Genomic DNA, 24,323 nt, shown 5'->3' on the forward strand with positions numbered 1-24,323 from the left:
TTCACTATTCAAACATCAGGTTAGAGGAAACTGCTTATGTTACAAACTCTGTCCTTCAGTAAGGAAACTGTATTTCCACGGTTTGATAATGTCCTTGCTAATTCCCTTAACTAGAAGCTGCTGAACCTCCAAAACGCAGAATGAAAAAGCTAGACTTCAACTACTGCAGCTAACGCAGGAAATGCAAAAATAGCCAGACTATGATTTAGATCTCGTAGTGAAGTCAGACAAGACCTCAGTGTCACACTGAAATCACATCCCAGACATTGTAAAGTCCTACTGTATTCACATCACTGTCATACTGCTGGCAAGCCACAGAGACCAGTAATGATGGTACTTTACTACTAAATTCTTTTCTCTGTGCTTACAAAGTTTTACTGGCTCCGCAACCGGACCAGCACCCCTCATGCCAATAATTAACTCCTTAGATAAAGACAGAGTGGATGGCGCACCACCGTGTAAGAGAGATGCACAGAAAAACAGCCGTCTTTAAGCGACTGCTGAACTCCTTTCTTTAAAATGAGCGATTCCACTCCCTGAGCCACTTTTCAGACAGTCACCTTTCATTTAGAACAACTCTGCAACGCAGCAAGGCACATGGAAAAGAAACAACATGACATCAAAAGCTGCATTTCTTGCCACGCTAGAAAAATGCTTTGCCACTTTTCATATGCTAGATATTCCTTCCCTCCCCCAGCCATTCATGGTGAAATAATTAGTGTTAGTGTTCTCATTGTTTATCAGACAATACAGACAATAAGGCTAAGCTTTCTGCTCCCGTTTTCTTTCCCTGTGCTGCTGTGGTTCCTCAAACAACTGTGCAAGGCTTTACTTTTAATCCTATAAATAACACTTGTCACTCATCGGTTTGTAACCCATATTTAGTTGTGCACAAACATGGCACAGTTTCAGCTTGATTCATTGTCCACAAACTTCTCCAGATGTGTTCATGCAAGAAAAAAAGGCTAATAAGCAGGAGGAAATAAACAAATACTAGCTAATCCGATTGCTATTTCATAGGGAAGAAGAAAAGACACTAACATATCAGATTCTTTATGAGGGAGAGAGATAATGAGTTGTTTTTAAACACAGACTAGGAATAATTAGTTATTGTCCTTGGGCTACGAGATGTATTTTTACATGCTTAAAGTCTATGCTGATTTTTATAGCCTGTGAGCTAGCTGCCCTGTCACAGGGAATTTTTTTCCATTTATCTACATGTTAGCATCAGGCTACAAACACAGCACAACATGTGACTTTATCAACAAGCAATGTTTTTTGCTGTGGCTAATTTTGAAACCGCATTCCTGCTTCCACTCATACAAGATATAACCTTGGGTAACAATCAGATAGGCTGGTGCCAGACGTCCTCTTCTTAAGTACAGTCTCATTTTACCTTTGGTAAGTATTCTAAACAAACAAACAATTTGAAGGCAATCTGCTCTCTTAGGAGCTTCCCCTGACAACAGAGAGAATTTTTTTTTTTTTTTTTTAGAAAGCTGCATTTTAGAGTCTCAGCGTTAGGCCGAGATTAACAAAAGCAAGCCACAAAGAAGCAGCAAGGTAGACACGGTGGAAACTACTAAAAATCCCAAACTTCTATTACAATTAATTGCGCTAAGTATAACTTTGCTCACTGATGCACCAGACAGAAAGCAGACAGACAACCTCGTCCCACTGCACCAGCTTTTCAAGCTTCCAAAATAAACACAAAGGTCTTTGCACAGACTGTGCTCTCCAGAAAACCTGCAGCTTGATCTTCCTCATCTGATACATGCAAAGGCTAATGCTGGTGGTACTCACAATAATTAACTGCCATCAGCCGAGAAACCCGGCAGAGTTGGTGTAGATAACTTATTTATATCATCTGTGTTTCAGGAACAATGCAACCAGTAACAGATCAATGATAGGGGTAACTGAGAGCATTTGCTTCTAGTTGTACAGGCCAGGGAAAACCTGGAGAACCTCCCTGGGGTTCAGGGCAGGGGAGGAAGACGACAGGGACAACCAGCAGCACGACAGGATCTGATGTAAAAAAGTACCGATAAAAGAAAGTGTTTTTACAGGTTCTCTCTCCATCGTATTAGGCAATGGTAACATGAGTAACTGCCCCTGCAAACACAACTGCTGCCTTTTCAAGGATGGACCGTCAAATTTGTTACAGGAGGGAAAACAAGACACTGTCTGCAGCGATCTTCACTCTGAAACGTGGGAGTAATTATCGTTAGATTACCAAGACAAACAAGAGGGAAAGACAAGGAAAAGATAAAACAGAATTTCCACTATTTAGGTGCTGATGGAGAGATTAAGCCTGACTGCATTTCAGCTGGGAGCCTCAACAAACCAGAGGCCCGGTCACATAAATCAAGCTAGTTTTAAGAGGTTACATACCAGGGAGAGTTTGGGAAAGAAGGGGAAACAGCACTGGGTCCTGTACGCCGGCCAGACTGCCGAAGACAGTCTTTTTCATAAATAATAAAGGTGCCAATTTAACTCCCACCAGCAAGTCTGGGGCGACGGGACCCACCGTATCAGTGCCTCCCAGGCCTTCAGTCCCTCATTAATACTAATCAGAGCCGGCGCTGGCAGGCGGCGAGCGCTCAGCCCGGCGTGCACCCGCATCCTGTACTTGACTCCCGGCGACACAAAAGGTTCGGGTGCGGATGCCCGGCTGCTCCCGCCGCCCCCCGCGGGTGCCGGCTCCGGCGGCGGCTCAGCGGGGCGGGCTGCCTGGCCGGGGCACCGGCGGGAACGGGTCCGCCGCGGGCACGGCGCGGGCTGCGGCGGAGCCCCGGGATCCGGCACCGCGAGAGGGGCGGGGAAGGAGCCGGGAGCTTCGGCAGTGGGGAAGAAAAAAAAAAAAAAAAAAAAAAGAGAAAGAAGTTAGGGCCAGGAAGTTTTCCGCCGCTCCCCACTTCCAACCTGCCACCGCAGCCGGCAACGGGCCGCGGGCCGCACCCCCCCCCCGGCCCGGCCCTGCCCTGCCCGGGGGCCCGGGCCCGCCCCCCCCCGGCGCCCCCTTACCGTAGACGCGGACCCAGCCCTGCTGCTGGCAGACCGACTCCAGCAGGACGCGGTCCAGCGCGCCGCCCGCCGCCTCCAGCTCCTCCGAGCCCAGCTCCGGCTCGGCGAACGCCTCGGCCGCCCAGGCCGCCGGCTCGGCCGCCGCTGCGGGGGGCGCCTCCATGCTGAGGGGGGGCACCCGGCGCCGCCGCCGCCCGCGCTGCGCCCCGGCCGCGCCGCGCCTCGCTTCACCTCAGTGCGCGCCGCGGCGCGCCTCCATCCCTCCCGCCCCTCCCCGCCCTTCCCCGCCTCCCGGCCCCCCGCCCCCTGCGTCAGCGCGGGAGGAGGCGGCGGCCGCTGCCCACCCGCTCCAGCGCCCGGCGGCGGCGGCGGCGGCTCCACCGCGCCCTCAGCGCCGGCGGCATCCCGGGCGAGCAGGCGCGAGCAGTGGCGGGCCGAGCGCCCGCGCGGACGGGGCAGCGGTGGACGGCGGGGCTCGGCCAGGCCAGAGTAATCGCCCGCCGAGGCAGCGAGCCGGGACACACACCCCCACCGCCCCTGCCCTGAGGGAGAGGGGGCGGCGGAGGATGGCGGGCAGCGGCGGCTCGGCTGCAGCCCTGCGGCGCCCGCCTCCTGCCCAGAACCGCTTCGCTACGGCCGGGCTTCCCGCGGCGCGCCCCGAGGGGGTTCAAAACGGCCCTCGGCGGGGGGGTCCCCTCAGGCCCGGCCCCACCGGCGCTGCAGCAGCCGCCGCCCGGCTTCCCCTGCCCGGCGGGCCCGGGGGGGCGGGAGAAGGCTGGCGGGAGCGAGCCGGCCGTGCCCGCAGGCGGGGGGAGCCAGCGGGGGCCGAGCCGCGGGCGCCGCAGGGCTGCGGCCCTTCGACCTGCCGGCCGCCTCGCAGGGCTTGGGGGGGGGCGGCTGTACCCCGGAAAGCAGCGTGAGGTGGGGGGTTCCCCCGCTTCAGCCCTTCTGTCAGCGTTTGCACCTCGGAGCATGCCTGGTGCGGGCTGGTAAATCTTTCATGCGCTTACACAGTCCGTCTCTTTCAGGGACACGGGAAGGCTATGTGCCGGAGAGAAAGGACGGCGGGCTGGATTAAATCCATTTCATTTAGGCGACTTGCAGGTTGCTTTTTTCTGAATGTCCATTTACTGATCTCCCCGAGTACACCAGCTTTTAATTTTCTGGGGTTTTTGGTTGTTTGGGTTTTGTTGGGTTTTTTTGGTGAAGCTCCCAGTGCTTTAAGGTACACGTTCTTTAAAAATCCAGAATAAAATACCTGTGAATATAGTGTGCATCCCACAACGCTTTTTAAATCGCAGTATTGTAACTTGAATTTTCAGGGAGGGTGGTCAAAGGGTTCAGCTTAATCTGGGTTCTTCCCTGTAATCTTTTGGTCTGAGTTTGTGCCTGTCCGTGATCAACACGATCTGGGTAGATTCATCCCAGTGTGCAGATTCAGTGATTATCTTCCTTAGCAGGGGCTGTGTCCAAGGGACTCATCTCCGTACACAACTTCTGCATCAGTACAAAGGGGCTAACAATTTGTCTTTATTGCAATAGCTGTTGCATTAGCGTGGAGCTATAGCAGTTACGCTGCCATAAAGCTGCTTTAAACTAGGTACGGCTCCTCCACTTTCTAACCGTGCCCTGTCACCTTGTTTTATTTTGTGCTACAACAGAAAAAGAGGGTCCACGCAGCGAGTTACTGCAGCTCTGTTGAAGAGCAGTAACTTTCCTCTGAAAAGTCTTAACTCTAAGCCCTGCAGCTCTGCCGAAAACTGAAGGTTTGTCTTGGGAATTCCCAAAAGTTCCTCTTGGGAGCTGAGGACTTGCAAAGTAGCAGTGAACAGAGCCCTCCTGATCCAACCAGGTTGGAGTACTCTCACACTGGTACAGTCGCATCTGTGATGGAAGATGTATTAACCATTTCAACAGAGAAAAAAAAAGTCCTGCCAGCCCTATGATTAATTGATGAAACCTCATTTCCTGTGGGTTTCTCTCTCATGCTTGACCTGAATCTTGCCCTACAACTGGGTCATTCTCTACCCAGTTGGGAGCCCTGTTTTCTGAAACAGGATGAGTTTGTGTTGCAGTTTTTTCATTGTATGGTGGGACTATGCACCCTGCTGTGATTTCCAAGCTGAGTGCAAAAACAAAGAAACCTCCTTCTTCAAAATGTTCAGTTGTTTTGTGATTGGCGGAGCTGGTGTAGCCCAGTTTCCTACAGATCCATACCTCAGCCTGGCCTGGACTGCCTGGTGTCTAGCAGAGGGCGGGGACCCTCAGTGGTGAGGCTTGTGGGATCTCTCTGCGTTACCTTGATGCCAGTTTTCATTCTTCTTGCAAGGACTTAGTTTGCTCTTGGGCCTTTATCCCTCTGTTTGTTTTGTTGGAAACACACCAGCAAGTTCCGTGCTTCCTTAGGTTGCAGGAGGTGGGACACAGGATCAGGGCAAAACAGAGATTCTGTGAGCTTGATGGTGTCAGCCTCAGTTCTTTGGGAAATAAGGATTTTAAAATTACCCCTATAACCAAGAAGAGTTAAACCAGGCTGAAATCTGGTAAGGATTTGTCCCTCCACCACTGTGACCGGCACGGGGTGATTCTACACAGTTCTGCATGGAAGCAGCACAGCTGGGGCACCCAGTAACCTCTCCTGACTCCTTCACACCCCAAAACATGCTCTGCATCGTGGTTTCCAAAGGACTGCGAGCTAAGGGTATGTGGGCTACTCCTTCCAGAGCAGACTTCCGCATAAATTGCCATAATAATACTGCAAAGCAGTAGGAAACCCAATTTTTCCCTCCTACACTCTCTCTGCTGCTCGTTCCCACTGGTGCTGATAATACAACATACGTATTCTCCAAGTTTATCATTTAGTGGCCACAATCCAATAAACTCTTCAAAGTTTTCCCCTCCTACTCTCCCCGCAGCCTCCCAGAGACTTCTCCATCCCTCACCCAAGTCTGGGATCTTCACCTGCTGCAGCTGCAGGGAGCTTGCACAAGCAGCTGCAGGGGGAAAGGGGGATGGAGCTGCTTTGAGGAGAAGCGGAGCTGGCATGTTGCGAGGGAAGGATGTGGCTGCTAAGCTACTGCCAAAAGGGGAAGAGTGGAGTTTTAAAAAGCTGCCACACAATCCTGGGATGACAATTACTCAGGAGCGGCGCAAGAGACCAGCAACTGGTTCCCATCAAGCGAGGACCGGTTGTATCTGCAAGTATGATCAAGCCATCCTAACAGCAAGGTCTGGAATGACTGGATAGTGAGGTTTCTGAAATACACATGGTAGCAGAGAACAAAATCCATTCTTCTGCCTTTATTTGTGGGGTTTGGTGAATATAAACAATAATAAAGAGCAGAGATGACTAAAATAGGAAGGCTGGTTTTGCAGGCATGACAGTAGCAAAAATAGACAGATTTTATAAATAAAGATGTCCTGGAAATCAGAGACTTCTGAGTTTCAGGCTGCTCATCAGCTCAGCTGTTCTGGCTGGGGTCTTCTCCGCCAGTAGGGCACAGGAGATTTGTGCAGGTGTAAATAAGCAGTAATGTAAGCCCATGCATGAAATTCCATTCGTGTAAAACAGCCCCATTCGTTGATCTGCTCGTGGCTATCACGTTAACCCACGTGGTTAAATTAGGGCTGGAGGTTTGCTCAGAAGAGGTTAAATCAAAGTGTTTGAAGACAAGTGTATTTCCACTAAGCCGAAGACTGCATGTGTTGTAGAACAAATGGAACCATGTCAGTCTGACTTGAGAAAATAAAGCTTTTGAGCTGACCTTCTTCCAGGAGAATGAATTTGCATCTTCCGGAGTGAGTAAGTCTCACTTCAGTGATCTTATCTCAACAAAAGGCAATAATAAAATGAGAGGACATGGAGGAGGGTGGTGAAGGCAGTGAAGTGATGGTATAGATACCGTATGAGGAGGAAAGACTAGAAAAATGAAGAGACTCCAGTCTGGAAGAAGAAAACCTCGGAGCAAGCGAAGACTGAGAAGTCTGAAGAGGTCCAAGAGGTCTGGTGGGGACCCTGTTCCTCACAACGCCGGAGCAAAGGAGCACGGAGAGAAACGTTCAGGAGCCGGGTCTAAAGCAAGCAAAAGGAAATACTTTTTCACACAACACATAATTACATTGTGGAACTTATTGCCACAGGATGTCATGGAGGCCAAAAGTATAAATGAATTCAAAAAAAAAAGGATTACACAAATTCATGCAACCTCCGGCTCAGGAAGTCTCTCAACTGCTGATTACTGGGAGCCGGGAGGGTATGCTGGAGGAAGGATCACTTTATCCTCTCCCTCTTCCGATATCCCTTCCTAAGCATCTGCAGCTGGCCACGGCCAGGCACTGGTTATTGCCCAAGGTGAACGTTTATTCTGAGCCAGCCCGGCAATGCTTACATCCTCCTGGTGACTCCCTATGGATGGAACCTCAGGGACCAGAGGCACCTCCTGGCCGCATACACGACTGACCCCTAATTTTGTTACCTCCAGCCTGCTGCGGTCCCATTGAAGTCCACCGTGGCCACTCTTTGCTGATTTAGGCTGGTGTAATTGAGGCCAGATTGAGCCCTGAAACCTTCAGAGAGACTCTTCCACTTTCCGTGCCCCTGGGATTAAGCGCTGAAATCTCCGTGCTAAAACCTTCTTTGAACAGGGATGGCAGATAATGCGCAAACTGATTAAAAAAACCCAGCACTGGGGAAAGTTAAATATTAAAGAGCCAAGGCCCAGTTATAACTGCTGCTGCCGTCCCTCCTTCATCTCCTGCCAACTGCCTCCAGGATACATATGCTGACACTGAATTTCTACCTCACAAAAGCGGCCGCAGCATGGGCTTTAAACTCGGGCCATTAATGCCGAGATAGGAAGCAGAAAAATAGAACAAAGGCAGCGAGGGGCTCTTCCAGCTCGCACCCACCCCAACCGTGCTCGATCCATCCCTGCAGCATCGCAGGGTGGCTGCCCTGGAACCCCCTGCCCCAGCGAGGCATTTTCCTTCTCCGGTGTTTCCTTTGACTTCCCAACATTAGTAGGTCTAAAATATTTTGCTGCCTGCTTAGCCCTGTTGTAACTAAACTATAATTTTCACTAGCGGGGAAGAGGGATTTCAGAGAAACATCTGGTCTCGTTTCATCAGGATAACAGCTCTGTCTCTATTTATACACAGCCAGGATCGTTGTAGCTCTCAGCTGTTCTTCACTCGACAGCCCCTTTCAAGCTGCCGTGTCCCGCTCGGTTGGGGCGGGCGGGGGGCTGAGGCCAGCCTGCTGCCACGTGAAACAGGAACCCGGCCTAAAAATGGGGACTTGTGAGAACTTGTCCTCTCAACACGTGGCGCTCGCTGTCTGCCGGGCTGGTGACAATGTGCCTTGATGGTTGGGGCTGCTCCTGTCCTTCCATCCTGGTGGAGAGAAAATGAGGAAAACCCAGCTGATCGGGAAAATAGTAGCAGTTTGCTCAGTAATCCCGGAGATTTTGCTGGGTGAGGATCAGGCCTGCGATCAGCTAACCTCATCGGTCTGAATAAGCCGGCCTTGATAGCCTGAATTTTCCTCTGAAATCCACATTGTGATTTCAGAGGAAAATCCAGACCATTGAGAAGCAACCAACTGGCCCTACCTTTTCTCTACACGTTGTTAACAAACAAACTGTGACCCTGCAGAGACATGGGAGAGTCAGAGACTCCGCTTGGGAGGACAGCATGTCCTACTTAATTCACCACGGTGGGAAGAATCCGCTCTGCTGCCTCCACTCCAGTGCTCACAAGACATCACATCTCATTCAGCATGTTTAAAAACCCCTCAAGTCAAATGGTTGAGTACCTGGAAAATTACCAGACCGCACGTTCAGCAGCGCAAGTCGCTGTATAAAATGAACGCTCATCTCCTGAATAACGATGGCATGTAGGTCGGCATTAATCATCTCGAGAAAGTCTACCCACTGCCCTGCTTTTCCCTCAAATGGGCTGTTCCTCTCCTCCCATCCCAATCTACTTCTAGCCCTGCGTGCCCCCAAAACACAGCTACTTTAGCATCACTCCCTCTCCTCATTTCAGGAGATCTGGACTGGTTATTAATGATTTTCTGATACACAGCTACGAAAGGAGGAGCCCCTTGGACACAAAGATTTTTGTAACCCAAATGAGACCAGCGTTTTCCAGATGCGACTATTGATCGTACTGAGGTTGCAAACTCCCTGGAGCAGGATTGAATTTCACCCTGCATTTGTACTGTCTGATGGGAACCCGCCCCTTCAATATACCACTTCAAAATACTGTTCTCGGCAGTGACCTGAGGTTGGGTACATCAATATTTGTTTACTCAGCTCGGGTCTAATTTTCATATGCGCTAGGTAATCCATCTGAATGCAGCAGAAAGGGCCACTCCTGCCTGAACCATCAACCAGGCAGAAATGTGCACCCTTCCCAAAACACCATCCTTGAGGAACAACTCTTGAGGAAGGAAATTTGGCACAGTCTTGGGAGAACATGGTCCAAATATAAACCCTGGTGATTCTGTGGACACTTTGGGGTGGAAGCTTGACCATGTGAGCTCTTCCCTTCCATGACTTTTCTGCTTGGGAAACATTTTATTTTTTTTCTTATTTAAGACAGTTCCTTTGCAGCACATTGAGTACTTTTGCAAACTGTGTCAGAAGCACGCTAAACTGGCCAATTTCTGTCTAATTGCTGAGAAATGTTCTCTCACCCCGAGCAAAACTATGCAAAGGAGACTAGCAGCATCTTATCCTCCAACAGGATGCTCTTACAGCGAAATCTGCCTCTGTCCCATTCCCTTTATAAAAAGCAAATGTGAAAGCATGTGCAGCACTGACCTTTTCTTCCCCTCCCCCAAGATCTGGGGAGGAGGGGAGTGGGGAAAGGCTGGTGCTGCAATATGAAGTTCTGATTTGGGATATCTTTGCTTTGGGCCCTGGGGTGTGAGGTTTGGACACAAAACCTGAGGAATGGCTGGATGTGGCCTTGCCAGGGTACCTGAAGTCTGATCAAAGGCACTCACAAGTCGGTGCAGAGCCCCTGGAGAGAAGGTAGAGGTTCCTCTCTGTCTGCTGGAGATGCTCAGATCTTCTGCTCTGGCAACATGTCCCCTCGCCTTGCAGGTCAGGAATATCCAGACGCAAAAAAAAAAAAAAAAAAAAAAAAAAATCCTTCAGCTTGTCAAAAGCAGTCAGCTGGCTGTAAAGCCCAAATGACACACATTTTATTTTTATTTTAATTTCTCTTTTTAAGAGCGGCTGCCTGTCTGCTGCTGCCCCTACTTTAAAACAAAATAATCAGCCTCCAGCAACCTTCAGAACAGATCTGTAAAACTCTCCAACTGACTCTAACAAGCAAAGGCAAGACTGTGACAAACCTGCCGGCTTTTCTCTTCTTGAATTGGATCATCTACAGGGAGCACAGACTGGCATTTAAGAACATAGCCTTTGAACTGGTCCTTTTTTTGTGCTAAAGCTGGTCCCCGGGACATTGGGGAGGTGACGACAGCAGATGCTGTGATGAGTCAGTGCAGAGGAGGCTGTGGGATGGCCATGGGGTCAGTGAAAGGGTACATTTGCTGGACTGTACTCAGCCAAAAAGGTCTCGGTTTTATCTTTGGGCAAGAAGCGAGGCCAACAAGGAAAGAATGATTTATTTGTCCCTATTTTTCTTGTCAGACTGCAGGTTACATGACTTGGCATGAACTTTGAGAAAATAATCGCTAGTTTTATCTACATCTTTATGAACACAGGCTTCTTTTTCAGGGCTGCCTATATTATTAATTTATCCAGCTTCTTTATACTATGTTATATATTATATATAACCCACCAAACAGATGGGTTCCTTTCCTTTGCTCTTGTGAGTGGAGACAGATGCAAATGAATAGGCACTTATGCTCTGTTGTGTGGTTACCTAGAGAGGCTGTTGTTTGCAAACAAAGGCTGTACCAGGACACAAATAGCTTCGTTTGGTGTAGCCTGGAGATGTACTTCATTAAAAATACTGCTGTGGTGTCCCCCATGCTGCCCTGCAGTGTTTATCATCGAAGCCGAGCACGGCGGTGGTGGCAGCATCCACCAAAGCAGAACTGATCAAGAGCACTTGAAGATGCTGACATTTCAGAAGAAAGGAGGAGCAAAACGTATCAGCTCCCCTCCTTTCCTCTCCCAATTCTCTAAGCTATTGTTTCTTTAGATGTCTGAATAAGTAAAGGAAAAAACACTGCTCCAGAGCACAAGGCAGCCGTTTTATAACAGCTCACATACAGATACACCGTCCAGCTTTCTCCCCTGTGAGCAGACCCAGACAGTTGATGCACGTTACCTTGCACCACAAACGGTAGCGGCTCGTGGTTTCACAGGGGCTGGATGCCAGTTTGGGGAATTTCCTCGTAGACCACATGGAAGTAGTAACTGTAGCTGCCAGCTCTCAAAGCTAAGTCCAGCCCTGTCTCCTGCAGGGATGGCACCTGCAAAAGATGCTGGGATGGGGATGCATCCCTGCCTGTCACCTGTGAACCTCCTGGGAGCAGAGCCTGCCCCATAGGGTTGATGGCCATGGTGGGTCCTGGTCCACAACTAGGCATCATGGTGACATGAATAAGATATCAGCGTAGTTGTGGTAGACTGTCCCTGTTAAAAATGCAGAGATCACTAAAGCTACGTGCCCATGATTGTCCAGGTTCAAGCTGCATTTAACGTAAAATGTAGGAATCTCAGAGTTGGGTAATAAAAAAATCTGAGTCTCAGAGCAAGAATTGCCTTGTGATGGAAAATGGCTGTGTGGTGAGGGTCACAGCAGCCCTTCAGCCCAGAGTGCAACCAGGATTTAGGGTCGCAAGGAGAAGATTCAGGACATTGAAGTGGTACAGAGGCAGACTGAAAACCATAAAAACATCTTGGGCACTTGAGAAGAAACACCCAAACAGACCTGCCTCCACTGAACACAAGTTTATAACCACATGACAATGGCAACAGCCACAGTCAGAGCAATGATGTAGCTTTGTGCTACATTGTGCTTTGATGTGCTGTGTTCTCTCCTGAGAAGGTCCAGGCTCAGTCCCTCTGCCTTTGTTTTGCCTGCCAGGCTCTGCAAGGATTTTGGTGTTCTCTTCTGCTGGGTGTCAGTACTTGGCTATTTATTCCATAGAGAGGCACAGCAACATCCCTCCAGCAGCCGTACCTGCTGCTGTGCCTGTGTGGCATTTGGGGCATCAGATGTACTACCTCAGTCAATTAAAAGTGTCCCAGGAAAAAAAAATACTGCCATTTCATTTCCACTTTTCCAGGAATAAAGCATGCATTTGGAGTGCAGATGACAGCGGTGCCATCCATACAGGGGGGAGAGATCCTTGAAGGTGCTGAGCAGCCAGGAGCAATGCTCAGCAGCTGCAACACAGGGAGGAGGCAAGCAGCGTGGAATGATACCATTTTTACAATCCCTATTCTGCCCTTAATTACAAGCTTAAGTGATGGCTAATAAAGATGATCCAAAACAAATAAATTGAGCTGCTGCTCTAATTAAGCGGCTTTTGCTGCATGCAACGAGCCAGACCCATCTGTGTTGTAGTTCAGCAGAAGCCAGGAGGGTTCCACGAGGGATTCATCTGAATTGCATCTAAACTGCGTCAAGGAGGAAAAGGCAGCGCTGACCATTACGTTTCCTACAGTGCTAAACCAAGAAACACTGGTCTGTCCCCCAGACAGTCATCCTGGGCAGGGGCACAGCCATCCACATACATTTCATTTGATTGCATCTGCCTTTATAGCAAGTACATTAACATGAAACCTTCCGTTGTTTACGGGAGGGATGCAGCGACTGTTTCTCTGCCCAGGTAATACTGTAACAGTAACACTTCATGGCTGTGCCCATTTTTTAACCAGCCCCATACGGCAGAGACAAGAAGCGATTACGAATGGACGTATGCTTATTTGATGGATGAAATGAGCTGACAGATTCCCTTTGGCAAATTGCAGCAAAAGGCTTTTCAGGTTGTCCATTTAATCTCACAGGTAAGGGCTGATACCCAGGAAGAGCAGATGCAAAGGACAAGGCATAGAAGCACCCACGCTGTGACTGCCCTGCAGATATACAGCTCTAATTTCAGGAGCCTGAGCTCCCAAACCACGGCTAACGCTCCCGCAAGCCTCCGCTCTCCAGATGTGCAATGCCCAGTCACCTCTGTGGGTACAGTTCAAAATGTTTAGGGCTCCCTGAGCTCAAGTGCAAATTTTTGCCTGAGAAACACTGAGTATCTGGGAGACACGTAGGATATTATTCCTCCATCCTCTGTACTGTCCATGGAAGGGTGTAGCCTCAGCGCCATATCTTCTATGACCACAGCTGATATTTTAAAATCCATTTACCCCAGAGAAAAGCCAGTGCGCGATCCTTTCATAGGACTCCTATCCAGGCTGTATATGATGTCTTGTAACAACGTGCCCCAGCGTTTCTGAAAATGGTACCAGCGTTCAGCCTGAGCTTGCTTTCTTCTTCACGTCACCACAACACACCAGGGCTAGTGGTCATGACCCCATGAAAAGCTTACGAAAAGCACTGTCTTCCTAAACTATTAAACACCAGTTATTGGAGCTAATCCTAGAAGGAAAAAGGGGATAGTGAAAATCTCATGCCCATTCAGATGGAGGGCACTCTGTGTTGTGCAGCATCAGCTGGACCTCTGAGACGGTGCCCTGCACAGATCCCATCCATCATCAGTCCTGTCATGCTTTGGTCTTAAGAGCTCTTGCAGGATTTTATTAGAAGAAACCCCCTCTGTTCCTCATCCCAAATGCCCAGAAAAAAATGGGTGGTCACATGCAAACATGCTGCTTCACTTTAAGGTAAAGACAAGGACACGCAGGTGGTGTGATCGCCGGTGCCAAGCAGGAACTGCCTCTGGTATGATTAGCCAGCAAAGTTTACCCCGTGCCATGGCATGGGCTGGACAGCCACATGGTGCGTGTGGCACAGCACAACCCTCTGCCTTCGCAAGGTAACTGCTGTGTGGACCAGTGACTGCTAGACACACTGCGGTCTTCCTCTTTGCGCCACAACTGTAACAAATAGCCACACTGATTTCTCCAGACCCAAATTTATCATCTCACAACTCCCTCCCTCACATGCATTCCCATCCGCCTTCCGGACAGGGAGTTATTACAAGATATTTCAGCCCAAGCAGCACACTATTTTCTCTGAAAATCATGTACAAATGGCAGAGCAGCTCCAAAGCAGGAGATTACCCAGGGGAAAAGGATGAGCTTGTGGTTAAACCATGGGATGGAGAGTCAGCAGATCAGGGTTTCCCATCCCCTGGCTCTTGTGAGCTTTGACTCAACTCGTGGCCCATGCATGTTTGGTTTCCCCATCTGGAAAACCTGTGAGATGACACGCTGCGATGGCAACACACAGCTGTTTATAGCTGCTGGGAACCACCATGTGCTCCTGCAAAGGCACACTCTCTCACTGCAAAAAATCAAGCCTTCAGGGATGCAAGATGCTCCTCTGCAACATTTTCCACCAGTGTGGCTCACCAGAGCTGCAAAGATCTACTTAGATATTTCAATATTGACCCAATATTGAAAGCATCAGTGGGCACTCAGTGCCCAGTCCCTGGGGGACGCGCAGCCACAGGCACATAGGTGGCTGTACCCGGGGAGCCGCGCTGTGGGGCCACCCTGCTGCCTCCCCAGGTGAGATGGGGCATGGGGAGGGGGCTGGCAGGTCCTGAGCCACCTTTTCTTTTTTCCCCCATCCATTCCTCTCTCCCCTTCAGCACCCACTGCCTCCTGAGGGGCAGCTCAGCCCCAGGGCAGGGCTTCCTTCGCTTCCTCACAAGCCCAGCACTGGAGATCTTCGTTCCCACACCACCTTGCTGGAGCATCCCTGAAATCCTCCTTGGCTTTCGGTGGGAGGGCTGTATGCTATTAAGTCATACCTGGTGAGAAGATGGGACAGTTTTGCCTCCTGCAGGCTCTTGCGTTTCAGGATGGGTATCCAGGAACAAACCTGGAGAAGAGGTGCTCAGGGCTACCAAGCCACACTGTGCACCAAGCTGACAAAGCCCCTGGTCAAGCAGGATGTTCCATCCCCTCCTCTGCAGCCCCACCAGGTACAGTGCCTGCTGGAAAGGCTTGTGGCATTTGATGAATCCCCGAAAATAATCTAATACCCCTGTATTGGAGAAGTCAAGTCACGTTCCTCAGGGGAGCTTGTACCTGCCCTGCTCTCAGCTCCAGGATCTGTTGTTCCTCTGCTTCCTTCATCATCTGCTTCAGCACCCTCTTCTCTTTGGATCTTTCCTGCTGTCCTTGTCCCCTCTGCAATCACTACTGCCAGCGCAGAGGCCACCAGCTTCATGCACTGGAGAAAGCCCAGCTCTGGGAATTGGACAGTACCTCCAGCCCCCTCTGCCCTGAAACTCTTCACAGCACAAGGGGCTGCCCCTTTTTTGTATTCGGGCAACACCTTACAGCAGCATAAACCCTGCTTTCAAATCAGCCTCTTAACGCTGCATTAGCAAGAACAATAGTGTCCCCTCTCCTGGCTCTTTACAAGGAGGGTCTTTGCCTCCCATTTACAAGTGTGGACCCTGAATGTACACAAGTGACGTGTCCAACATCTCCAGACAGAGAATCAGCAGCAGAGCTGGAAGATCTCCAGTGAAGCGGGCTAAGGACAGGACATACAAACAGACAAAGGTTATATGCAGGTTGCAAAAGGTATAGAAGGAAAGGGGAAAGTTAAACCCAGGCTGCAAGGCAGGGTGGTGTTCAGATCTGACCTCCACTGTCTGCCAGCCCACCCCAGCATACAGCCCCACCATGGTGGTAGGGTGTTCAGTACATATTTGCCACGTCCTTGAAAGAGAAAGTTTGAAAAATTGTTGGGCTCCCCCCCCCCCCCCCAGTTATTTGTGCTGGGGAAAAGGGATGACACACTTAAAACCCACAGGGCCTCATGTACGTGCACCAAGGAGATAAAAAAATCCACTGATGTCTCCTGTAATAATCAACATAGACAGAAAGAATGAACATCCTCAACTGAAGCATAGCACACAACGGTCGCAGCACAATAGCTGCTCCTCAATACATGCTGTCCATTTTCCATCAGGTCCCGTGGGACAACATCTCAGGGGGGAATCCACACAGCCAGCACAAAACCAGTCACTGTCCCCAGTTTCACCTGCTTGAGACTGTAACTTATGGAGAGCATCGGTGCCTCTGAGAGATGGGACAGGTCAGCGTGGCAGCTGGAGAAACCAGGATTTGGTTATTCAGCCTTTGCTGCAAACTCAGAGCAGCGCCTCTAAAACGCTTCTGCTGCTATGGGATGGGAGTTAACGTTTGCCCCCTTCTCTTTTGCAGCTCCCTGTGGGTGTCCATTACTGGGGGCTAAATTAACAGCTATCTTGGCCTGCCAGGGACTGCATCAGGAAAACCATGTTCTTCCTTTCACTCCTGGTGAGAAGGTGACTGATCTGTGCAGAAAGTGTAGAGTAACTAAAACTGAAGTATGAAGTTCTCGCTGGGTTAAGAGCTGGGAAGGAAAGGTCACTGCAGGTGAAGCAGGGGTGCACTTACAGCACCTTCTTAGAGCCAACGAGACCACCACATTTTAACATCCTCCCTGAAGATACTCAGTGTAAAACATTTTGCATTTTCAAGGTAGCCTGCAAAGAGCACTCATGCTAGTCTGAGGAGAGCTGCAGTAAATATTAAACTTGCCTGAAAGCTGAGAAAACCAGAGCATAGGAAGATTTGGGCAGGGCTGGGTTCTTCTGTCCTAAGTGCAGAGCTGCTCAGTGCTGCAATAACTTGCATAAGCACGAGGCACCCTGGCACCGTGGGCAGGGGTGCCAGCCTGTCCCTGGGCACACATGCCACCCTGGCAGCAGACACAGGGGCTGTTCCCCTGCTCAAGGCATGTCCTTGCCCCTTGCAAAAAAACCCGCTGGCCCCCAAGCCCCTGCATCTTTCGGTGCATGGGTGATGCTTCATGCACTAAGACTAAAAATTTTCCAGTCCAGGAGCGCTGTGTCCTGTGCCTTGATCACAACCCTGAAGTCCAAAGGCGTGAAAATATCTCCTTTCCTCTGCAAAAACATACTGGTATTATCAATTAAAATAAACCCACACCTAATTGAGCGGGCGGTTGCTGTCTGCTGGGCTGATGCTGCCATCTTCTGCCCACCCAGTGCTTTGCTGCCGAGAGCTTCCCCAGGCCAGGGACCTGCCCATGTGCAGGCAAGGGAGAGAGGGAGTAAAAAAAAAATGCAGGAATGTAAGAATTTAGGAACAGCCTCATGGTCCCTCACATCCGCTGTGGATGGAGATCCAGAGGTGCGCCATGGAGGTTGTCCTCTGCACTGGGGCTGTGGCTGGGAGTCCGGGGTGCTGAGCCCTGCCAGGTGGAGAGAGCAAAAGCTCTGCGTGAGAAATCACGTCCAAAAGATGAAGGGGGTAAATACATGCAGTTAATGCAGTTGCTAAGTGGACTGTTATTAGACACAGCTTGAGCTGTTCACGGTTCTTCCAGAAAATGCAGGAAAATCAAATATTTAATTCGGAGAGAGCAGCAGGACCATACAATTTCTCTCCTGACGCACATCCAAAAAGGGTTGGGTGGTTGTTTTTTTTAGCAGGGATACAGATTAATTGGTGTGACTGGCACTAAAGCTATGGTGGCAGAGTGTGTCATTGATCAGAAGTTAAGGATACAGAGCATTTGTTTTCCAAAATCGCAAAAGATTTTTTGTCTCTTTGTTCAGGGCTTTAGTTCTGCCAGAGCTGCTGCCTCACAACCCTCCGATTACTTTTCCCCCTTCCTCTGGCACCGCTGGCAGAGTGGGATGCTTGAGGCGAGTTTTCCCAAACAGTGGGCTGTTAAAAGATGCAAAAACTGTTAAAGCAGATATTTTCACATACCAAGCCCCCACAATGCCTCGCCACGGGTACAGTTCGGCAGAGCTTCAGCCCCATCCTTCCTTGGGATTAGTCTTTTTGTGGGTCTTTGTAGGCAGATGTGGTGGCAGATCCCTGAGGATGCGGTGGCATTGCCACCTATGGCACAGCCTCGCTGGCTCTTGATCATAGGGCACGGCTTCGGCTGGGGTAAGTGACAGCAGCTCAGAGGCAGCATGTGAAGCATAACCCCAAACCTGGGCATTTCAGCTGTCAAAACGTTGTGGCATCTTGTCTCTTCTGCACACCTCTGTATAAGCTGGGGCAGGTCATTTCAGGTTTGTGCCTTGATTTTCCCTCACTCTAAGCAGGGGAGAAGCGTGCAGATCCCATGGAGGTGAGGATTGCACAGCATCCAGGTGGGATGTAGCCAGCGGGAGAAATGTTCAGCAGCCCCAACCTGTTGAATTTCAACAGCATTAAATTGCCAGGGGTTGCAGGAAAAGCAACTCAAACTAACCCCCCCCCAGATACAGCACAAGCTTTAAAATTGTTCAACATGAACTTTCTTCAAAGAATTTGACATTCCTGGTGAACCTGTTCATTGCTGAGAGACTTTATACACCACAGGCCACATGCAGTGGTGAATTAATTCCCCGTTCCCCAGCTGGGAAGTGTCCCGAGCAGGTGACATGGCATAGCTGTCTCACCGAAGACCAGCCTGCTGTCCAAGTGCGTGTCTCCTGATGCGGCTCTAGGGCAGCAGCTCCAGTTTGGAGGAACTGGCTGAAATGCAGAGTTCCTGCTCCTCAAGTATAGAAGTATCACTAGACAAAACCATAGAGGTTAAGCAACTTCCTGATGTCCACACAGAGAGACAACAGCAGAGGTGGGGGCAGCCTGCAGAAATCACGTCTACACCTCGATTCATGCAATCCTCCTCCCCCCGCCCCACAGCAGAGGCAATTACACGGTCTGTCTGAAGAGTACAGCAGTGACATTTTCTCTACAGCCTGGAGTTAATGTACTTCTGCTTGTAAAGTCAGCCAGCAAATGCAGATGCTTGCTTAGCAGATGATTTCACTTTGCTACATCAGAGCTTTGGGCTGGGGCAGAGCCAGCCTCCTGGGTTCACCTGAGGTGGGGAGGGGACCTTTTTTCCAGAGAGGTACCCCTCAGATAGCTGTGGTACCCAGCACATCCTTGATGGCGGGAGGGATTCTTGTGGCCTGGAAACATATCGTCCCTTTCAGAAATCAACAACTTGTTTTTCTGCTGTGCCATGTACATATACACATTTTAAACACATACGGAGGAAGAGCTGGGTCACCGGCTCCAGCTTCCCATTTGCTATAAATAAAAAAAGAATCATACCTCCAGCCCAAGATGCTCTGTGCTTCCCTGAGAAGAGCAGCTTTTACATGAGGTGGTGGGTTTTCCTTTGGTCTCAGGTGGTAGCAGCAGCTGGAAGTGACCCCAAGTATGAGCTGGCCCTGAAAAGCAGCACAAGCCATGGCAGAACCACAGCTGGAGCAGACAGAGGAGGTGAAGATGCTTACAGGCAGCAGAGCAGTGACGTGGCTGTTGAGGCCATCAGCAGGGACATCTTCAAGCCAGCTCTGCAAAGTTGCACTGAAATGAAAGCCCTGCCTTATGCCAAACCCCTGTGAACGCAGGTGATGCTGTTGACCTGTTTGAAGGTTTTGCTGCCCCATGGGGGAAGGTTAAGTGAACCTGTTGGGCGCTGTGTGCAGAGCTGCAGCACAGGGAAGGCTGTTCTAGGGTCCAGATGCAACATCTGTGCTTAAGCTCCCTGTGCACACAGAGGGGGTGTGGGTGGGATAGGGCTTTGCCTTGTTACTTTTTTTTGTTTAGGTTTTTAAGTATGCTCTTTGACAACTGATGCCAAAGTACAACACTCCAGACCAGAGCTTTTCATACCTGAAAGCTCAGCATCCGCAGCAGTTCAGCCCTCCTCAGGGTGCAAGTACTGCCTCAAGACCAGGTGCAAGAGCCAGACTAGAGGTGGCTTTCCTCCCTCTCCCTGCAGGTTGGTGTGGGAGGGCAGGATTTTACCAGAGGAAAAATCCCCTCAGTTCCCAGGAATCTGCTGCTTCTAAAGAACACATCTGCCACGAGAGCATACTGAGTCCATACCAGGAAGATGATTTCCCCATTTTTTCCTCTATCTCCTCCATTTGTCAGTGTTGCCAGGAGGGAAATATCCACCCCCCCACCCCCCACCACCGTTGGAGCAATCTTCAAACTAGAAGAGGTAAGCATGAAGCAGATTCCTCAGGATTATTTTAGCAAAGCTCTTCTTCTGTAGGTAGAAACAGGTTTTTGTGTGCAGTTAGACTCTGGCACAGAAGCCTCCAGAGTCCTGCTTCTCTAAGACACAAAAATATTAAATCAAGAAATCCCATTTTCCCCTCACCCTTTTTAATCTTCTTTCACTGGGTTTGAGCCAGGGAGGCGTGAACTCCCGGTTCAGTACTGCAAGGCCAGAATTGCGATGTGCTCAATAGCAAAGTCATGTAAAAACTGCTCACTCCCATACCAAAGAGTTTGTGTTCTTAAAGAATAACGTGCTGGATAATATTTTAGAAGTGGATTAGCGGATCCTGGTGTGCCTTCATTTGCATTTCCCCCCGAGCACCTCTGAAGGTGTTCAAAACATTTTTCTCATTTGATGGTATTTTAATCCTTAAGCAATGGCTCAGCTCCTCAGAAATATTTACATAGCCACCATCCAGCACATTCAGGGACGTAAGGCAGAAGAATACCCAGAAGTATGAGTTATTGCAGTCCCAGCTGTGGATCCCAGGGATGGAAAGCCCAGACCCAGATGCAGATTTCTCCCACACATCCTCATTCTGCACCTTCCTGCCCTCATGGCCGTCACCATAAATGCTCGTGGCTTTGGATTTGCAGGTCGATGAAGCCTTCAACCAAGTGCTCCAGCACAGGGTGACAGAAAATATCATCACCTCCCAGAAGTAAATGTACAGTTTCCCCAGGACTCAGCCTCCTGCTCTTCCCATGCCCTGAAGAGGATATTCTCCAGGATCAAGGCAAGTGGGCCAGGGACGTAAGCCACCATAACCATCTTAACAAGTCGCTGCACATCAGTCGAACAGGGGTAGCCATTGGTGGCTGTGTGCTTGTAGCCTGGCTCCTTGCTAGGCTTAACCACCAGCTGGAAAGGCTCCTGCCAAGGCTCAGAGCTCTGCAGCCCAAGTCAGAGGGGGAAGCTTTTGCAGCTCCGCTTAGCTGCATGGCTGATGCTTTGCTTCACACCTTCGCACAGCTCAGGGCATCCCATAGTGGTCAGGGGTTTCTTGCACCACCGTGCATGCATGTACCATACAGTAAACCTGAGGATCCCTCAGCATCAAGCTTACCTTGTGAATGCCCTCTGTCACCACAGCTGCAGGGCCAGTAATTTTGTCCAGGTTGCGTAGACTCCCAAAACCTTAAATACATTTACACAGCGCTCAGAACCTGACCCAACAATGTTTCTTGGTGGCGGAGGGTCACAGATACAGTCCAGATGTAAGCTGACTACTCGCACAACTTGTCCAACCCCACCAGTAAGCTATGGGCCACTTTTCCCTTTTTGACAACAACCTACCATTTGGTGTTGGCTGTGGTCATTGGTTATGGGAGCAGAGGATAGCAGCTCACTTCCAGCTTCTTTTTTACAGTTGGAGCTGTGCAAGGAACAACCGAGGCTAATCAGGGTCCCACTGATGCCCGTTTAGGAGCCGCTGCTGTAGGACATCAGAGCAGGGCCCCACCGGGCAGCTGGGTAGCAGCTTGACAGAAAGGTTTGATCTGAAGTGAGGACCAAAATGAGAAAGACATGGGTGGAGGGATAAAGGTCTGCACGTATGCCTTCAACAGGGAATGAAGTCGCTTGCCCATCCTGCCTCCAGCAGTGACCAGCAAGGAAGGGAGACTGCTCTCCCCTCTTCCCTCCACCTCACCCACCACATTCCCAGGCACTTCTACCTGGGGCAGAGCGTGCTCTTGACCATCTTGGCTCATCAGTCCAGCTTGGTCACAGGAGGGGCCATTACAGATGCCATTCCCTTCATAAGCGTTACTGCGAACTGAACGCCACTGGAACCTGAAACTCTGGTAACAAGCTGGTTCTACTCTTCGAAGCCTATCGAGAGAGGCTCGAACTACAACAGGCTGTGGAGACACAACAGTCCAATGGTTTCATCTGACAAAACTTAAATCTGTTTGTGCTGTGCCCTGCAGTTCCACCATTGCATAGGTTCCAGCTGCACAAGCTGCTTCAGCATTGCCTCCGATTACAAAGTGCTTCCTCTGCTGCAGTAACCCTCCCGGCTTTCTTAGCGTGCCTTCATTGTGGCAGCGACTCCAGTCCTGCTTTGCAGTGCCTTAGACCCTGGAGGAAGTTATTTAACTCTCATCCATCCTTTAAAAAGCTTTGCAGATTCATCATATTATGCACAGCTTCTCATTGCAAAAGAAAAGTAGTGTTTTTTTAGATTATTTCACTGGTAATAGCAGAAAATGGCCTATTGCAGCAAAGAATTTGTCCAAATCAGCTGTAAGCTATAGCTGTCCTGTAGATAACATCCAGCTCATTTTAGTGTCCTGGAAGCACTCTACCAGCATCCACTATTGAGGCATCATTGCGCTTTAAGTAAATGTGCTGCTTAAAGATAACACTGAGCATAGACCACTGAACAGGGGGCTCATTTTAGGTGTTCAAGCCATCCCCTGGGTTATGGACAACACCTAAAGTTAGCAGCCTGATAGTAGCAAAGTAGTTAGCATGATGGTGGAAAAGCAAAAACCTTACTCTTTTGTACCCACTGAGTTTCCAGCAGCATTTAAGGACTTCAATACATTACAGCTAGGTTACTGCATTTAATAGTCTTCAATCATCATCCTGCCATCAGTTTGCTTTGTTGAAATAGCATCGTTGGTGCCTTCAGGTCACGCTGCAGGAGACCCACATTTTAGTTATACACTCTGCATACAGAGACCTAAACAAACTGATTTTAAGTCTACCTGACAGATTTTTTTTTAATAAATTATTACAGTTACAAGTCCCTTATGACTGAGTGCTCCTTACCTTTGTCACATCTTCTCTTGATCTTTCTTTGCCTAAGTAGAAGAGTCTTTGGGCCTTCAGAGACCGCTGTATCCGACAGCCTCATCTCTTCAAGGACAGGGAAGCCGTTCAAAGGCTTCTGTTCTCTTCTAACAAACACTTCAGATAAAATAATAAACATCTTCATTATCTCAGAGCTTTGGATAATTTTTCAGATTTTAACCTCTACTTTCAGACATAATATACTACTTCAAAAAAACAATTTCACTATAGCATCTTCTTCTTCAACAACTCACCCAACAGCATGAGACCCACCCTACCCTGCCCCATCCCCCCACAAGCCCTCCCACTGTCTCTGAGTGCCTTAATAAGCTTTAGTGTCCTGAGTGGCCTCACCTGAGCATCCCCACCCATGGGTCTGGGGCCCTATATAAGCTCAGCCTGAGGGCTTTACTTTTATCTTGAGCTGTATCACGGAGATACTTTTTTCTTAGTGTAACCAGTCTGGCCTTAGACCTTGCTGTTCCGGATAAAGCTAAGTGTGTTTGAACTGGGTCACTGTCTCCAGACCTGATTCTGATTTGCCAGGTGGACTTCAGACCTACCTTGTTCTTACAGAAACAGCTGGACCTAGAGTTTTTCAACATTCTTCCCTCTAAGAGGAGGTAAAACCTCCTGAGTTATTCATCTTTATAGTTTAGCGTTAGTAATTGAGTGATTGTTCTTCTTCCTGAAGATCTTCCACCATCCCGGTGCTTCCCGTATAACATCCTTCCTATACCAGAAGCTGTTTGTTTGTCCTGGTGCCTTCCCTTCACAGCAGGAGCTGTGGCAGTGCTGGGATTTCCCTTGCAATGGCTCTGTGGGGCCCGCTGCCCTTCTGCACCCCCATTTGGGTGGGGGGAAGCATTCTTAGGACTTATTTCCTGGGTCATCTCCTGCAGCCTAGTCCTGGTGCCCTGCGAAGAAGCCCCCAGGTACTGCGAGAAGGTTGTGCATCCCACCTAGACTTCAGCCCGCTGAGCTCCTTGACAGTGGGGGTGTCAATAAGCCGGTGAGGTGCAACAGTGGGTATCTGCTACTGCTTGCTGAATAACTTGTTGTTGCCTTCTCCTGGATAGATGCTAGCCAGCTTCACGCTGGGGTAGCTGAGCAACTGTGGGAAGGAGTGTGCTGTTGACCAGGTTCTATCACATTCCTGCTAGGTAGAGTTAAGTAAGGGGGGAAAAAATTGTGACTACCCACAGGGTGTTGCCTTCCTTGGGAACCGTGAAGGATTTCTTTAGCTCTTCAAAATGTCTGCAGTTTTAGTACTT

At 49.6% G+C, this 24,323-nt stretch overlaps 1 protein-coding gene across 3 annotated transcripts in view; it reads right to left on the reverse strand.

The window, feature by feature from the left end:
- The window catches only part of RASAL2 (RAS protein activator like 2), a 187,917-nt gene extending 184,658 nt beyond the window's left edge, over positions 1-3,259 (reverse strand). For 2 of the 3 annotated variants that reach the window (XM_056355867.1, XM_056355866.1), the window contains exon 1: positions 3,025-3,258. In XM_056355867.1, coding sequence (XP_056211842.1) covers positions 3,025-3,187 — 163 coding nt within the window. In that variant the 5' untranslated portion in view covers positions 3,188-3,258. Of the gene's footprint in view, positions 1-3,024 lie in introns of all 3 variants that reach the window. The other variant, XM_056355864.1, reaches the window with a different exon arrangement.
- Between the last annotated feature and the right edge of the window lie 21,064 nt (positions 3,260-24,323).

Source organism: Falco biarmicus, chromosome 11 (genome assembly GCF_023638135.1).
Source record: "Falco biarmicus isolate bFalBia1 chromosome 11, bFalBia1.pri, whole genome shotgun sequence".
NCBI lineage: Eukaryota > Metazoa > Chordata > Aves > Falconiformes > Falconidae > Falco > Falco biarmicus.